General features: G+C 43.0%; 1 protein-coding gene across 1 annotated transcript in view; it reads left to right on the forward strand.

Annotated features, from left to right (window-relative positions):
• Ccdc170 (coiled-coil domain containing 170) overlaps nucleotides 1-18,464 on the forward strand; it is a 102,932-nt gene that overhangs the window by 71,878 nt on the left and 12,590 nt on the right. The window contains exons 6-9 of the mRNA XM_032895254.1: nucleotides 1,501-1,818; nucleotides 9,496-9,696; nucleotides 14,567-14,740; nucleotides 17,307-17,549. Coding sequence (XP_032751145.1) covers nucleotides 1,501-1,818; nucleotides 9,496-9,696; nucleotides 14,567-14,740; nucleotides 17,307-17,549 — 936 coding nt within the window. The remainder of the gene's footprint in view (nucleotides 1-1,500; nucleotides 1,819-9,495; nucleotides 9,697-14,566; nucleotides 14,741-17,306; nucleotides 17,550-18,464) is intronic.

Here is an 18,464-nt window from a genome sequence, read left to right on the forward strand (position 1 = left end):
TAAAAAGAGAAGATGTATTTATGAGGTAGAATGTAGCGTTTCAGCTCACCTTTTTTCCTGTCTTCTCTCTGTTGGTGGAGATAAATCCCTTTAAAGACCATTTCTAATGTAAAAAACAGTGTTTTAACTAACAGCCAGAAATATTACTGGTCTCCCTTGGGTGAGTCTCTGCTCAAGGATATTGTCTCTTTTTAGTGCCCATTGCCCCTAACATTCTATTTTAAATAAAAAGCAAGCCCAAAATCCTTTAGTTAAGTAAGCAGCAAGACTGTGAGGCAGATTAAACAGTTGTTTGATCTTATTTTCTGGATTTCTGGATTTTGTGTGTTTTGGCACTTGACTGAGTGTGTCCTTGTCTATCCCTTTCCACAGACTTCCCCCATAGAGCTATCACTCAGCCTCTCTTCTTCAGGTTTCATTATGTCTAACTCACAGAACAGTTAGAGTTAGTCAGCACCTGGTGCTGTTCTCTGTGTAGTGACACTAGACATAGTCTAGTTTCTCTCTCTCTCTCTCTCTCTCTCTCTCTCTCTCTCTCTCTCTCTCTCTCTCTCTCTCTCTCTCCTCTTCTCTTCTCTCTCTCTCTCCCTGAAACACTTTCTCTGTGTAGCTTTGGCTGTCCTGGAACTCACTCTGTAGCCCAGGCTGGCTGTGAACTCAGAGATCCACCTGATTCTGTCTCCTGGGTGCTGGGATTAAAGGCTTGAACCATCATGGCCGTGTGTGTGTGTGTGTGTGTGTGTGTGTGTGTGTGTGTGTGTGTGTGTGTGTGCCAGTCTAGTTTTTAAACATGGGATCAAAGCAGCAACTTTTCAAATAACTTTTTTTGAGACACTGTCCAATGTAGTCCAGGCTAGCCTCACACTTGCTGTGTAGCAGAAGATGGCTTTGAACTTCCAATTTCCTGCACTCACTTCCTGAGTGTTGGGTTTTCAGTTGAATACCACTGCACCTGTTTTATTGTGATGGTGGGGCTAGAACCCAGGGCCCTGTGCATGCTAGACAGGCAGTTCTTTTGGTTAAATACAACGATTTATCTATTTATTTATTCTTATGTGAGTGTTTAGCTAACATGTATGGACGTAAACCAAATGCATGCCTGGTGCCTGTGGCGGTCAGAAGATGGTGTTAGATACCCTGGAACTGAAGTTTTGTATGGTTATGAAGCACCAAGTGGGTGCTGGGACACAAATTTGGGTCCTCTAGAAGAGTAGCCTGTTCTCTTAACCACCGGGCTGTCTCTCCAGCCCAAACAACTTTATTTTATTAAATATTGTGCACCAATGGCGGGAGCTTAGAGTCAAAACTGTAATGCACACCTAACCCCATGATCTTTGAGTCACGGGTAAGCAAGGGAAGCAAATACTATTCCAAATGCAGACTTACCCGTTTCATTCTGTAACTTCTCAGACTTACCCGTTTCATTCTGTAACTTCTCAGACTTACCCGTTTCATTCTGTAACTTCTCAGACTTACCCGTTTCACTCTGTAACTTCTCAGGACTTGCTCAGTGCTGCGGAGGCAAGAACAGCTCTAGAAAGGGAAGCTATGCTCTACCAAGAACGGCTGCTTGCGTCTCAGCGAGCCTGGGATGCTTCGAAGCAGGAGTTGAACCAGCTGAGGAAAAGCTGCCAGCAGCTGGATGTGAGCCTGAAGGCCAGCAGGGAGGCCGCCACAGCCTCACAAAGCCAGAACGCCTGCTTCAGGGAAAAACTCGCAGCTCTTCTTTGCAGCAGACTCGACATAGCTGAGTCCACTGAGGACGCCATATTGGAGAGGATTCGAGTGCTAGGCATTGAGGAAGAGAACCAGAAAAGGGTGAGTAGGCCATGGCTACAACTTCCTCAGCCTTTGCTCAGAATATTCAGCAGCCATTCCATTTCTGGAATTAGTTAACATATAATGGAGTATGTTTGCTTCACTTCCAGCTGTTACATAGGAAAGCGGGAGGCATTCATGGAGTTGGGGCTGTCCATGCGGAGTCCCATCTCTCCAACCCTTTTACGCATGGTGGTATGAACTCCCGCAAGACCCTGAGATCACAGTTTTTGAAATTTTCATTTCCTTTCTCTAGTTCTTTGTCTCTTCTCCCTCCTCTGCCTCCACATGTCTGCGTGTTGTATGTATGTATCTGCTTGTGTCTGGGAACATGCAGGGGTATGGGCCTGTGCCGACTGGAGGTAACTACCAGGAGTCTACTTTTTTGAGACAGGCTCTTTCAGCCAATCCTGGGGCTTGGCAATGTAGTCAGTCTCACTAGACAGCCTGCTCGGGAGAGTCCCTGTCTTTGTCTTTCAAGGTTAGAACTACAGGCAAGCCACCAGGCCTGTAGGCATTGCCATTTAATGTCGGTTTTGGAGGCCCACGCCTGGCTCTCTTGTCACACAGTGAGTATTTTAAGCATGGGGCCTTCTCCCCAGTCCCAGTGATTCTTTTTTTTTTTCTTTTTTGCAATGTTGATGATAGAACCCAGATTTTCTCACTTGGAAGGACGCTCTATCACTGAGCTACCCTCCTGACTTTTAAAGATTTTACTTTCTCATCTTATTAGCAACTAGTGCAAGTAAAAGTCACAGTCCCTGTTCAAAACTGCAAAACTCTTCGGGTTCATCGTGTCTTTTCGTTTTGTGGGGAGTGAGTGATGTTTCTGAGGTAGAGTTTCATTATGTAGCCCAGGCTGGCTTCCAGCTCACAGTAATCCCCCTGCTTTATAAGGCCTCATGAGTGCTAGGATTGCAGGCCACACCCCACAGTATTCATTTAAATTTAGGGTATTCATGGGTTTATAAAATTAAATATACAACAAAGCCATCTATCAACCACACACAGCTCTCTACAAGGGTTTAGACTGTACCTCATTGCCAGCCACACTTACTGTGCTAACACGGAACCTGCGAGCCACGCTAGGTGGGATAAACAGAGACTATAATTTGTTTGAGTTATTTATGATGAGGATTTGATGTCCTGAAGTGTCAGGCCAGGCCAAGTCTTGCTAGGAAATAAGTTATCAATATCTACCTCCCAAGGTTATTGTTCATTAGAGGCATTCAGTGGAAGAGTTGTATATATACCACACTGTCTGGCTAACCAAAACAACACATGCTGCTGCTGTGTCTCTTTCCTTCCATCTTCTCTTCTGTCCTCTGCATCCTGTGCTGAGACTCAGGAGAACTAGTGAGGAGACCTACTTAATAAATAGTAACAGGGACCGTGCGGGTATGGTGTCTGCAACGTTCCACTTAGTGGAGTTGATGTCAGCCCAGACTGTCACAGGGATCATCGGTGCCAGATTATGATGTACGTCCTAGTAATGATCTTTGAAAGCAAATAGCATCACGTGTTGTCTTAGGGTTTCATTGCTGTGAAGGGACGGTGTGACCAAGACAACTCTTATAAAGGACAACATTGAGTTGGGGCTGGCTTACAGTTTCAGAGGTGATCATCATGGTGGGAAGCCTGGCAGCGTCCCAGCAGACATGGCTCTGGAGAAGCCAAGAGTTCTACATCTTGATTGGAAGGCAGCCAGAAGGATGCTCTCTTCCATACTGGGCAGAGTCTGAGCATAGGAAGAGCCCATGCCCACACTGACACACTTTGTCTAACACAGCCTACTCCAACCAGACTACACCTCCTGATACTACTCCATACCAAGCATTCAGACATATCAATCTATGGGGGCCAGATCTATTCTAACTACCACATACGGGCCTGTAGAATCTCACTACAGCTAGTCTTTTGATGTTAGACTCACTGAGAAGGAGACAAGTCATCTTCGATGCCACTCACCCACAGGTCAGTCCTGTGTCTTTTGTGTTCCTCTCCTCTCCTTCTCCATTCCCTGGCAACTATAGGTTTTGTTGTCTAGTGCTTTATATTTGACCTTTCTTCTCCTTTTTAAGAACCTGCATATAGCTGAGATCATGCAATATTTTCCTTTCTGTGTCTGATTTCTTTCACTTAACACAGTATTCCCTAGGTCTGTCCATGTTGTAGTAAGTCCATGGTATAGTTACTACTCTGTTCTAAGATGTTTACTAATATGTACCTCAGAACATCTTTATATACATTAAATTTACAAAATAATTGAAAATTGTTTTTTTTTGTTTTTGTGAGTGAGTGAATGTGGAATGTATGGGAGCATGTGTGTGTGAGTCAACATTGTCCCCAGTTATTTTTTGTTTTTGAAACGAGTTCTTTCACTGCCCTGAAAATCACTAGTAGGCTAGGCTGCCTGGTCACTGAACCTCAGGGTCTGTCTCTCTCTACCTCACAGTGCCCTGCTTCTATTATGTGGGTTCTAGTGGCAAGTCTGGGCCCTGGTCCTTGCAATGCATGGTGATTTACTGACTAAGTGCTCTCACCAGCTTTACAATGACTTTTTTAAAAGTTAGTTTAGGAATGCATTTGTAAATAAAGAAAAAAATGCATGCATGCTCTGCAAGCAATTCTCAAGGCCTCTTTAGCCCCCCACACAGTGGTTTTTGTTTTTGCTTTTGCTGAGCTGCACCACTGAGGGTGAGTCCACTTGCTCCTGTGGCTCTGTTTACACCTAGGAACTCAACAAACAAGAAACCATTTACAGAAGTTGTCTTGAAAGGTGATAGTGTGTTAATAGCTAATCCCTCCTCCTCACACATTTTATGGCTTTTCACTCTATATATCTCAGCCTCCCCCTTGCTATTGTAATTCCAGCATGAGGAACCTGGCATACGTGGCATACAAGGTTGCCAGCAGGATGTATATGTTTATTTTCTAAATCAAAGTAGTGGAATAGGTGAGGCTACTTTTGCTTCCCTCCCTCCCTCCATCTCTTCCCCCCTCCACCCCCACTCCCTGAGTTGTTTTAGTATCTTTCTCCATCTCCCCTACCCTGTCATTTTCAGCCAGCTGGTGTCTCCTGTGATTCCTCAGTAAACTCAGGAGAAAATGGATTTTGCTCATTGTCTTAGAAATGTTTTTGAAGAATCTGTGCGGTGAGGCTGCTTCGTCCGGCCTGCCACACTGGCTGCAGGCAGCCAGTTGTTGAGTCATGCCATGTGAAGGCCCTGAAGGCTTGCCTGGCACAGAGCCCACCTCGTGTGCATTCTTACCTGAAGAACGTTGCTTCTCTTATTTCCTCCTCCCTTGGCTACCCATCCTCCCTCTCCTAGATTTCCACATCTTAGTAGACTCCGAGGACACCACTCCTCACTCTTCAGTAAGTCATCTCTACTTCTTCCTTGAATTTCTGCTTCTGGAAAATTTTAATTTTCTCTTAAAAACTGTATCGGATCTTAGAGCAGGGATTCTTAACTAGGGTACTGTCATTATTTAGACTGCATAGTGATTTATTTATTTATTTATTTATTTATTTATTTATTTAATTTTGAAGAGAGGATCTTGCTATGTAACCAGATTGTTCTTGAACTCATGATCTTCTTGCCTAGGCTTCCTGGGTGCTTGCTTGGTGTCCACTATCATACCCAGCTCTGTATGGGATAATGTGCGTATGTGTGCATGTTGTATGTGTATGTGTGTGTAGATATACGCATGTGTGTATGTATGTATGTATGTATGTATGTATGTATGTATGTATGTATGTGTATATGTGCTTGTGTGTGTGGCAGATGGTGGTAGCATCCTGTGTGTTCTAGGGTATTAGTAGCATCTCTTTCTGTTAGATGCCGGTGGGACCCTCAGCCCCAATTTGAGACAACCACTGTGTCTCTCGACATAGCCAAATGCCTCCCTGTTGAGAGCACAGTCATCCCTGATTGAAACCCTCTGCTTCAGAGGAAGGTCGTGCTGCTGGATTCAAAAAGAACTTTTTGGATGTTATTTAGCCTTGAATGTCAGGACATGTAAGAGATGTTTAAGAAACAGGACTTCTTGCATGATGGCCAAAACATGCAACATTTTAAAAAGATTTTTCTTATTCATACTCTGCAAGTAATTCTCATGACCTCTTTAGCCCAAAATGTACAGTCCCCACACCCCCAAGTTGCATGTTGTAATGTATGCAGATCACTGAGGATAAGTCTATTTTGCCCTGTGACTCAGTTTACACATAGGAAATTTTTGAGGTACAAACTCCCACAGTTTGAGGTCTCTTCTGACTTACTAATACGAATGAGAATTGATTCTGTAGAGATTACATGACCTGATCAATTTTTCCTCATTTCTTAAACCAAATGTAGACTCACCCAAGCCCAGTCACCTTGACGTAGGCAGTCTACTCTTTCTGCTTTTCTTTACTTACTAACCTCACTTGGAAAGTCTCACAGTCTGGAGGCTTTGCAGGTGCTTGGACCCAGCTTCATGTTCCCAAAGACTGGAGGGAAGTTCTATGCCCCAAATCCTCCAAATCTCATAACCCACCATTATTTTCCTGCCACTTACTAGAGCAGATATTTCCAGCAGACTTCCACTGACATGACATCATAGACATTACTTTGCATGCTCACCCCTGGGTGCAGCAGTGTCTGAACAGCTAGAGGTGTAGTGTTTCCGCTTTCCCTAGTTTTATTTGATTCCTAGACCACATTAACAATGTGTCACTAACTGGGTTATGCCAATAGAACTTCCTAGCTTACGGTTCTGGTAGTTAGAATCTATAGTCAATGTGTAGTTGGGGCTGGTTCCTGTGTTCATACAGTTTACTTAGCTTCCGATGGCCTCAGGCCCTCCATGGCTGGTGCATGGGTTCTCTCCACAGTATCTTCCTTTCCTGTATGTCTGTTTTTTGCATCCAAGTTTCTCCTTTTATAAAGACAATGAGCAAATTAGCCAGATCTCACCCCAGTGACCTGATTGTAACTTGGTTGTCTCTGGGAAGAGCTTATGCCTAAATAAGTCCCTCCTAAGGTCCTAGATTAAACCAACCTACCCCCCTCCCCCCAGTACCAACCCATAACAAAAATTGGTTTGAACAAAGAGGGAGGGAGCTGGGTTAGCTGGTCAATGTTGTTGGCCACACATACTGGCACGAAGGAAGAGGAACTTGGTTGATGTCGTGCCTTGCTACCCACTAACTTACTTTATATACTTCCAAAAAGGAAAGATTATTTGAATAAGAAGAAAAAGTTGTTTCTGTCTAAAAGGTGCCAGACCTTAGGTGATCCAGGAGGCATTTTCTGGCGCAGAGCGCTTGTGTTGTTGTTTGGTAGAGTTTCAGTGCAAAAGGCCTCTCTGGGAGACCAGCAGATCCTGGTCCTTGGGAGGTGAGTTACCTCTGAGGCCATTATGCCTTTACTCCCAAATCTCCATTGCTCCTTTTTGGACGATGGTTTGATAAAGTGCATCTTTAATTAACCAGATTGAAGTGTGTAGATTTTTGTCCCGATCCATCACCAAGTCCCTACATCCTCAGTAGAGAAACTATCAGAACATCAAGTGTACATTTAGATGATTCTAAGGAAGACTGGAAGAAGCCTGTTGGTTCTTTAGACTTCTGGTGTAAACAACAACAGGTGTATAGTTTGGATGGGAACACAGGCAACTGGTATCTGGTGTTCTCAAGAATGGAGTCAGATGAGACTTAATTTTTTTGTAATAAATTTATATAAATTTAGTTCTGAAAAAAAAGTCCCAAACCCCAGTGTGTTATATTTCCTGACAGCTTCCAAGCTTTAGGAGTTCAGCTTTATGATGGGATAGATTGGGAAGGGTCTCAGCTCTTTGCTCCACTTAATAACCCAGGACTCTGGTGTAGCAGTTTGCTACATTCTGAACAGTTCAACTGCCTACTCCTTAGTAGTCGGCTAAGTGGCCTGAGTTCAATTTTCAAGGCTCTTTGGAGTGTTCTTGGTTTCACACAAGTGGTCTGTAGGCAGGATTCTCTCGGCTTTATTTGACTCAAATGCTTTTCTCCCTTATCTTTCTTCTATAGAAAGATGTCTAGTTAACCAAAGACTATAGCTAAAATGTTGGGGAAACATGAAAATGTCTTTTATTATTTTGAGATGGGATCTCGTTTAGCTCAGGCTTGCCTTGGACTTGTTTTGTAGCCAAGTATATCCAGATATTTTTTCTGCCTCCACCTCCCAAGTGCTGTAAGCATAGACCACCACATCTGATCAACAGAGGGAAATTTCTGAAGGTTAAAAAAAACAAAAACCTCTTTAAGGAAAGAACACATGATTGGTTGACCCCATACTTTAGAGCAGAAACCCTGATGACAGAGACAGACACACTGTACTGAACTCCAAGCACATGTACTGCTGATGGTTCTAGGAGTTGACAATGCAAATTGAGGCTTTTCAGAATCTTCTGCTCTGTGATAATATTAAATTTCTCCTGTGTAAACTTTCTCAAATATGGCTCTGAGTAATTTACCACCAGACACTGATGTGAAATACCCCCGAAGTACAAAAATGTATTGTATTATAGACTTGGTACTCTGAAAGCCATAAGAGCATAGAAGGCGATTTTAGTTTGTTCAGCCTAGCTTCCTCCAGGTGTCATTTGGGTCTGCTCTGGGATGAGTAGTTGACGAACCTCTGGCTCTCTCTGTTGACCTGGACCCCCCACCCCCTGTTTGCTGCCTGGTGTGATGAGAAGAAGAAACATTCTCTTTTCTTGTATAGGGATGCTTGGGCTGGGGGTGAAGATATTTAGGTGCAATCTTAAGTAGACCAAGCTAGTCTGGAACTTCTGACGGTCTTGCTTCCATCTGCTAATGCTGAAAATTTTCTGTTTGTTTTTAATGTTGAATTGTTTTAGAGATTGAAGCCAATCTGATATAGGCTAGGCACGAACTGTTCAACTGATTTATGTGCCCAGCTGTGATGGATTCTTTTGAAAGTCTTTTAAAATGTATTTATTTTATTATTTTATTGTATGAGTATTCTGTGGCTCTTGAAATTACTTTTTGTCTGAACCTTTTCCCTGTCTAGCTTAGCTTCAAAATCTCTAACTTTATAACAGATTTGCAGGTAAGTATATGATATTTGTAAACATTTATTGACTAAAATTGTTGAAGGAAAAATAAAAAATATCCACCACTGTCTGAGTTAGGTTTACTGCTGTGAACTGACATCATGACCAAGGCAACTCTTATAAGGACAACGTTTAATTGGGGCTGGCTTACAGAGTCAGAGGTTCAATACATTAACATCAAGGCTGGAGCATGGCAGTCTTCATTCAGGCAGATACTTCTTCATCTTGTTCTGAAGGCAAGCAGGAGAAGACTGTCTCCTATGTAGTTGGGAGTAAGGTCTCATTGCCCCTCCCCCGCCCCCAACAGTATCATACTTCTTTTCAACAAGGCTATACCGACTTCAACAAGGCCACACCTTCTAATAGGGCAAATCATATTCAAAACACTACAATAACAAACACAAGTTTATTTCAAACAGTGGAAAACACAGCTACAAAATGACCTATTTTAAATGTAATTTTTACAAGGAGTCTGGAGGTGGGCGTCATAGTGGTTGTGCCTCTTGGATGGAGTGATGGACCTGAACACTTCGTTGAGTCTAAACAAGGCTTAGCTTTCTTCTCCATCTTTGTTTCCAGATGGCCTCCCAGCTTGAAGCCCAGATCTCCGAGCTTGTTGGGAAGTTGGGAAATGAATCCGAGTCCCACCAGAAAGCCCTACAGAGGGCCCATGAGGCAGAAAAGAAGCTGGAGGCTCTTCAGGGTCAGCTGAGTCACCTGGAGGGAGAACTGCTTTCGGGAGACGTCGTGAGAGACAACTTGAATCTAGAGAAGCAAAAAGTAATAACAGGATGGCGCCTCCATGGTGCAAGAGTCTGTCATGCACTAAAGCTGTAGCTGAGAATGTTCTGAGTGTTGCACTGTTTACACTGATCATGTCTTGAGTTACAAGCAAATTCCATGGACTAATAAGTCTTTTCCTGTTGTTTAGGGTTCTTTTGATTATCAGTCCAGGTAATTTGCTACATATTTATTGTATGTTCATTATCTAAGATATTGGTAGATTTGGGGTACACAAAGTATGATAGAATTAAAGGCTCAGGGTTTAATAGACAAGACAGGCATTAAGGTACCTTGCTGTACTAATATATATAGCAGGGGAATAGGCAGGTGCTGTAGGGGTAAACAGTTTAAGGCAGGAAGCCTTATAAATGCTATATTCAGAGCTTGCAAAGTGAGTCCTCACACATGGTGGAATGCGGCATTCTTAGTGGGGTATGACAAAGAGAAGGGTGGAATGCAGAGATCTCTGAAGATCCTTTTTTCCCCTACAGAATATAAAGTATAATCAATTACTGTGAACATCACAGCGCAGCAGTCATTGGCTGCCTGATGATGTTTTTGTCAGTGGTAGGCTATATGCATGACAGTGGGCCTGTGTGACCACTCTGCACAGTAGCAGAGCATATGTTTAACGTGCACAAAGCCCTAGGCCACATACACAGCATCTCAACAGTTAAAAAAAGGTAAACTCGTTGAGTGATGTTGACACTGTTCATGATGCTTACCAGTAACAGCACTGTCTTATCCTGCAGTTTTCAGAACCTAGATTCACTGTCAAGCAATCCACACCTGGTGAAGATGAGATGTCATGAAGGGACAGTACCTACCCAGAAGGGATAGTACCAATAGGTTAGTGGAGATGAGAAGAGAGTGAGACAGTAGTTCCCCTAAGGCTCTGAGTATGGGGAGGGCATTATGGCTTTGAGGTAGTTTGAGTGAATAAGTGGGATCACTTGCTCTGTGCTCAGTGTGACTAGAAGGGAAGGGGCGCAGAGTTACGAAAAGAATGCAAAAAGCAGGGTTGAAGAAAGGTTTCATTGGCAATGGCGAAGAGGTCAGAGCGTGTGAGCTACAAGGGTCCATAGGAGAGCGGGCAGGAACAGGAAAGGAGACCCAGATAACCAAGAATATAGGGACAAATTCATTCTAACAGATACTCTTTGGTTAAGAATATTGTACTCTGGAGACTAACTCCTTTTCATTCTTTTGTACTTAAAAGAAACTGCAGAGCCAGGATATGGGGTCCATGTCTTAATCCTAGCAATTTGGAGACAGAGACAGGCAGATCTGTGAGTTTGAGGCCAGCCTCTACAGAGTTCCAGGACAGCCAGAGCTACACAGAGAAACCTTATCTCAGAAAACCAACTAACCAACCAGCCAGCCAGCCAGCCAGCCAACCAACCAACCAAAACAACCAAACAAGAAAAAAAGAAAGAAAGAGATTGAGGAAGTGCCATGGCTACACTGGGGGTCAGATACGAAGAGATGCCAGTCTACAGGGGGATGCCCAGTGGACTAGGGCATCATTGATATACCTAGTGTTGTGATGGAGATGGTGTGGGATGGGGCACAAATTTGGGGGGCAGGAATAGCAGCTTCTTTCTTTCATATACTGGGGACATGATCTTCCTCCCTCCTCCTCCTCTTCTTCTTCTTCTTCCTCTTCCTCTTCTCCCTCTTCTTCTGGGAAGGATAAAATCTCACATTGTAGCCCAAGTTGGCCTTGAACTTCACATCCCAGGCTGGCCTGGAACTCACTTTTTAGTACAGGCTGGCCCTGAACTTGTGGCAATTCTCTTACCTCCCTCCTAAGTGGTAGAATTACAAATGTGAGCCCCTAGCACCCATCTTCATGTAGGTGGATTTCTCTTCTCTTCTTTCCATATAAATGTATCACTAGTCTTAATTGAAATTGTGCCAAGATAGTTTTCAGTTATGAAGGCAAATTACATAAGATAATTATGTCCACAGTGAGTTTTCCACAGATGCAAGTAGTAAGGGCAAGCTCATGCAAAACTGAAAGTGAAGCTGTACAGAGATTAAGTGCCAAATATGATTTAGGCTCATGCAATACAGAATAGAACACATGGTCTCTAACGCATGCTAACCTGTGATCCAAATGAATAAAATACACAACAACCCTTTATTTCTACACAGTTAAAGATTTTTAAGCTAGTAGGGCATGCCTATAAAGGACTGAGGCACAGGACTGTGAGGCTGAGATTAGCCTGGACTACATAGTAAATTTAAAGCCAGCCTGGGGCACATAGTGATAGCCTGTCTCAAAACAAAACAAAAAATAGAAAAAAAAAAAGAAATAAAAAATATTTCAACTGCTATCTTAAAAAAAGATTTGTTTTATTTTTAATTATATGTGTGTGTGTGTGTGTGTGTGTGTGTGTGTGTGTGTGTGTGTGTGTGTGTGTGTGTGTGTGAGAGAGAGAGAGAGAGAGAGAGTCTATGCACATGAGTGTAGGTACATGAGGAGGCCAGTAGAGGGCATCCAATCCCCTGGAGCTGTGGTTATAAGTGCTTGTGAGTCACTGGAATGGGTGCTGGGAAACAAACATAGGGCAAGAACAGGCCATACACTCAATTGCTGGGCTGGCTGTTCCTCCAGCTCCATCACCTGCCATTTTCATGGGCTAGTTAAATTCCTTGAAAGAGCCACCTAGTCTGTGGGGCTTTGGTTTGGTTTCAACTGAATCCCCTCTTGCCTGTTGTAGAGCTGCCATGCAGAATAAATGGGACACAAATAGAAGCAGAAAAAGACATTTAAATTTTAGATGTTAAGCCTCTCTCAGATATGTAATTGGTAAAGATTTTTTCCCAGTAGTCTGTCCATTTGTCATAGTCATGTGGATTTATTTCTGGGTTTTCAACTCAACTCTGTTGGTCAACATGCCTGTTTCTATGCCAATACCATGCACTTTTCATTCCTACAGCTCTGTAGTACAATTTGAGATGAGGGATGGTAATACCTCCAGCAGTCCTGTTATTACCTAGGATTGTTTTTAGCTATCCTGTTCTCTCTCTCTCTCTCTCTGTGTTTTCATATTGAAATTTGTTCTTTCAATTTCTGTGAGGAATTATATTGGAATTCTGATCGGGATTGCATTGACTCTATAGATTGCTTTTGGAAGGATGGGCATTTTCACTATATTAATCCTACTGATCTATGGATATGTCTTCTTCCTCCACTTAAAATGCAATAAATAGAAGCTAGGTCATGCTCAAGCACAGGTAAGAGATGAGATAATATCCCAAAGGGAGAGCAACCAGGCAAGAAGGAACTGGCAGTGTGACATCACATATATAAAATTGTCCGTGGCATCAAAGCATAGTGAATGATGCTATATTGGTAGTTTCTGTAGCTTATACAGATGATTAAGTTGTATTTATCTGTATGCTACTTAACAAAATTGGAAAATATGCACATACACATAATGTCATCCTGATGATTGAAATATAGATAGTTCTGGGCTTTAAGCTGATACTCTTAAATGGCAGGAAATTATTCTCATTTCAACATCTAATTGCCTGAAAATGCCAGATGCTAAGGAGTTACTGCAACGAGAAGGAGATATCAGAGATAGACCCCCCAATCCTGCAATTATCATCGAGCAAGATGGATTAATGCACTCATTCATCACACAGTTAGCATTCTGGATCTGAACCTGCTCAGATAAACAATAGCAACCAAACAAAGGAAGCTCTTTAAGCTTTGAGGGAGTTTAGTCTGTTAAGATAGGAGATATGGGGGCTAGAGAGATTCAAGGGTTATAAGCACATGCTGCTCTTATAGAGGGCCCTGTCAGCACCCACACACATGATGTCTCACAGATGTCTGGAACTCAAGCTGTAGCAGATCTGATGTCTTTTGGCCACCTCTGATACTGCAGACATGGGGTATACACACACACACACACACACACACACACACACACACACACACACACACACACACACACACGGGCAAGAACACACATGAAAATAAGTCAAATATTTAAAAGAATACAAACTATGACTAATTCATACAGTTGTGCTTTAGAGTGCTATCTACCTATGTTGAATTAAACACTTTAAAGAACATTTCCTAAAAATGCCCCCATCCCCGTGTGTGTCTCTGTGTGGTTCTGTGTATGAGTAGGACAAAGGTTGAAAACATGTCTTCCTCAGTTGCTTTTGGTCTTATTTCTTGAGATAAGGTCTTTCACTGAAACTTAATTTGGCTGTACCAGTGAGTGCCAAGGCACACTCCTGTCTCTGCCTCCCTATGCTGGAATCACAGGCACATTCAGTGTCTGGATGTTTTAAACATGTGTGTTTGGAGGCTTATACTCAGGTCCTTTTGCTTGTACTGTAAACACTTTACCAACTGAGCCACCTCTCCAGCCTTGTTAAAGCATTTTGTCCAAATCAAACCAAACCAAACCAAACCAAACCAAACCAAACCAAACCAAACCAAACCAAATCAAACCAACAACAAAACCACCCCAAACTCTTCTTCAGCTTTTGTGCATGTATGAAGGGCTTTGGTTTTGAAGTGATTGCTAAGTGCTGGGACAGCCTGGGAGGGGCAAGGCTTCAGTGGCCCTTGGCTAAGACATGTAGAGACCAGGGGTGGAATTGGAGATATAGCCCATTCATCATATGGAAGGGCTCACAAATGTGTTTGATATTAAACTGATGTCCAGATTATAGGCCAGGAAAGTCCAGAGTATTTAGACAGGAAGATGAGAGAGATTGGGAAGGTTGTCTAAATGTTCACTACCAAACCTTGAGGACGGAAGCCCGGCTCTGGGCTGACGTTACAGAGAACCACCTTAACTTCCATTTTCATTTTCATTTCTGTTTCTGGGTTTAGTACTTGAAATTTCTGGATCAGCTGTCAGAGAAAATGAAATTGGGCCACGTAGCTGCTGACCTTGGCTTTGACATGCGTCTGGACGTAGTTCTAGCTCGCATAGAGCAGCTAGTCCACCTCGAGAGCAATGCTGTCATTGAAAACAAGACCATGGCTCACAACTTACAGAGAAAGGTAGGCAACATCACCCTTTGAAGGACTGGGAAGAGAAACTTCTGGAGAGCCCAAGTGTTTAGATGATTTTCTCCCACCATGATCAGTAGTGCGTTTACAAAGCATTTTATAAAGTTATGTATTTAGGAGCCGAGTCTCAATTCTACAGTCTGAAGATCTGAGGGCAGCCCATCCCTGCCATGGTCTTCACCTCCATGGCCCAAAGTAGTCACTAGAACCGATTGTCTGTGTTTCATGCAGAAGGTTGGGGAGGGGAAGAAGGAAGCCAAAGATGCAAATGATGTCTCGTAAAGGAGATTCTGGAAGATGCTGAAGTTACATTCGGCACAATTCTCCAGGCAGAACCTGTGCAAGAGAAACTTGCAGACACAGACATTAAACTCATAGTTTCTGCTCCTTTGAGGGAAAAGGGAAGCTGGGAGCATCGAGCAGTTCTGTGCATACCAGCTCTATTGAACCAGAAAGCACAGAGAAGGGCTCTCTTTTCATCTGACTGAAGGCAGAGTTAGAAATGCTTTAGAGCAAATAAATGAATGGAAGAACAAATAAAAGGGATAAAACAATCACTAGTCTTACAATGATCAGCATTGAGAGGGAGAGAAGGAAACACAGATGTGTTGTAATGCTTCTTAGGAGAAACTTTCTATGTAGAGGTGGTACAGTGAGTCACAGCTGGGTCCTTGGACCCTGCCATATGGTGTAACCTGGGGAGAATCACATACTGTCTATTTCTTCATATTATGACAAGAAAGACATACACCCCACAGAGGAGTTAATTTGAGAAGCAGAAAATTTGAACAGAATAAACTCTGTCCTCACGTGGCTTCTACTGCAGTTCACTGTGTTTGGAGCAATATTTATCTGTCTGTCTGTCTGTCTGTCTGTCTATCTATCTATCTATCTATGATATATATATATATATATATATATATATATATATATATATATAGAGAGAGAGAGAGAGAGATGGAAAAAACTTGGTCACCATCAGGAATGTCGAATTGGACCACAATTCTTTTCTTCCCTTCTCCTCAGAGAATTGATTTCCTCTCTTGATGTCCAGTGCTATTTCTTTTTAAGGATTTTGTCATCTGTACATTACCAGTGTATGGAATCTGTCAGTGGACATTTGCATCAGAATGCTATTTGGTACGAAGTGACTGAAGGGGGAGTTGGGGGCAGGGTGAGTTTGACCCATGGTATCCAAAAGGAGAGGCTTTTCTATAGCCTCCACATATCACACACATGCTGTGGCATGTGTGTGGCCTCCCGCCATACACACAATACATAAAAGTGTATTAGAGAAATTGGATGGTGCCACACCCATGGGGACACTGTCCACACTTAGTGGATTCTGAGGAGTAATACTAATAATGATTATAAAATAGCAGTGACAGAGGACTGTGGTCAGGAGGAGGCAGATCCTGCTGGGAGCAGGAGATAGGTTGAGTGACTAAGGTTTCAATAAAATCAAAATTCATCCTACACATATTTGAAAATTTCAAAGAGCAAATGAAACCATTATTCAAAAATGTTAAAAGGGAGTTGGTTAGAGAACTATCAGGAAGGTTTGTTAAGGCATGACTCAGGTCTAGACACAGTTATCACCGATAGGCAAGAAAAGCAAGGTAATTTTTTCAGTAAGTCCTTCAACCTTGTCATAAGATTTAAGGCACAACAAAGGGTAATGCTGCAGTCAGTTGTCAGCCTGGGCACCTGACAGTTCTTCTTTATCCCCACTCCTAGTGTCTGTGATCAAAGACATCGCTGCCTGGATTTAACATCTGCCTGGTGAAGTGACAGGCAGAGCCCAGGAGATGCTCTTCCTCACAGTCATTTCCTACAAACCATTCTAATTCCCTTCATCAACTCGATTGGCAGCATAAGCGATGTTCCAAGACCTTACCCTCTGCTTGGTTGGAGGAGCTCTCGGGCCCTGCATAACACAAAGAGCTCGAAGAAGCAAAATCTTCATGAAGTCTGTTTCTGAGAGTCAAAGATTGTAAACAAAGCTTCCTTAAAAGTCTCCTGGGTGCATCTGTCTGTAGGAATATGTTGGCCTGCATCCTCGGAACTTCTCAGCCAGTTCTAAGGGGGCTCAGATTATCTAGGGCAGGTTTTCAGTAGGATGTGGGACTGTTTCATAAAACACTGGTGCAGGGATCGTGGCCACTGAGCGCTGAAGAGGACTTGTCTGTGTCTTATTATAGTCTACTTATTCTGCTCTTGATAAGCCTATTTTATTCATCTTAAAAGTAATTTTACATTTTGATTATGAGGCATAGAACATTGGATGAAGCAGCTGGGGAGAGCTGACTTTTTTTCCTCATATATTGTGGGGGCTCTTTTGTCCCATACTTTGTAGCTACAGAATTAATTCTCGGAAAAAAATACGAATAAAAAAATTCAATCAGGGAAAGGAACCCAGTGACCTTTTTTGATGGTTTGCAAATGAGTCTCATTGAAGTGCAGATAAAAAAATCGACATTATCTGAGTAATTCATTTATATTTACTGACTGTTCAATTATTTTTTTTCTTCAAAAAAATCCATTTGTATCAAACTAGCTAAAGACTCAGAAAGAAAGACTGGAGAGCAAAGAAGTGCATATGAACCTCCTTCGGCAGAAAATTACCCAGCTGCAGCAGGAGAAAGAGGCGCGCTCGGCCTTGGCCGTGGAGAGGGATGAGGCCCATCTTGCTGTGAGGAAGCTGGAGAAGAAAGTGGAGAGGATGCAGAAGGAGTTGAGCTCGTGTCAGGAGCACAACACTGAGCTCAAAGCCAAACTGGCGGACACCAATGAACTCAAGGCAAGTGGATGGCTCCTTCCTTCTGCTCCTCTCTGCCAAGGTGCATCCAAGTGTACACAAAGGAATGGTAGCGTGTGCACGCCGGTAACACTGGGAGGAGCAGGCGGATCAGGAGTTCAAAGTCACTCTTGGTTGGATGGATAGTTCAAGGCCAGCCTGGTTTGCATGAAATCCTTGCCTCAAAGAAAAGAGGGGGAAAAGGTGGTGCTGGCGAGATGGCTCAGTGTGTAAAGTCTCATTCCATAAACGGTTTGACAGGTGTCTGGGGCCTTTTTCTCCCCCCTGTATGAGATTCCCAGGGAAATTTCCATTTCTCAGGGGTCCATTGTCTCAACAATCTGATGGTCAGGTTGAGAGACACAAGTGTCTCTTTAGAATATTTCTGTGTCCTGCAGGGCAGTGACAGGGGTCTCTGTTAGATAGGAATGTATTTAGGAGGAAACAGGAAAGTAATAGACACTCTATTTACTGAGAATTAGGGAATTGTCTTAATTTGGGTCACTACTGCTGGGATGAAACACAATGACCAGAAGTCAGTTGGGGAGGAAAAGATTTACTTGGGGTACACTTCCGTTTCACAGTTCATCAGGCCATCAAGGCAGGAACCTGGAGGCAGGAGCTGATGCAGAGGCCGTGGGGGAGCGCTGCTTACTGGCTTGGTCCTTATGGCTTGCTTAGCCTGCGTTCTTACAGAACCTAGGACCACCAGCCCAGGGATGGCTCTATCCACAGGGAGCTGGGTCCTCCTCCATTGAACATCAATTAAGAAAATGTCCTCAAGATTGCCTACAGCAGATCTTATGAAAGTATTTTCTTAGTTGGAACTTCATCCTCTCTGAAGGGTTGGAATTTTAGCTCATGCCAAGTTGTCATAAAACTAGCAAATACAAAAACATATTGTAGAAAAGGCCTAAA

The sequence above is a fragment of the Rattus rattus genome, chromosome 2, assembly GCF_011064425.1.
Source record: "Rattus rattus isolate New Zealand chromosome 2, Rrattus_CSIRO_v1, whole genome shotgun sequence".
Lineage (NCBI taxonomy): Eukaryota > Metazoa > Chordata > Mammalia > Rodentia > Muridae > Rattus > Rattus rattus.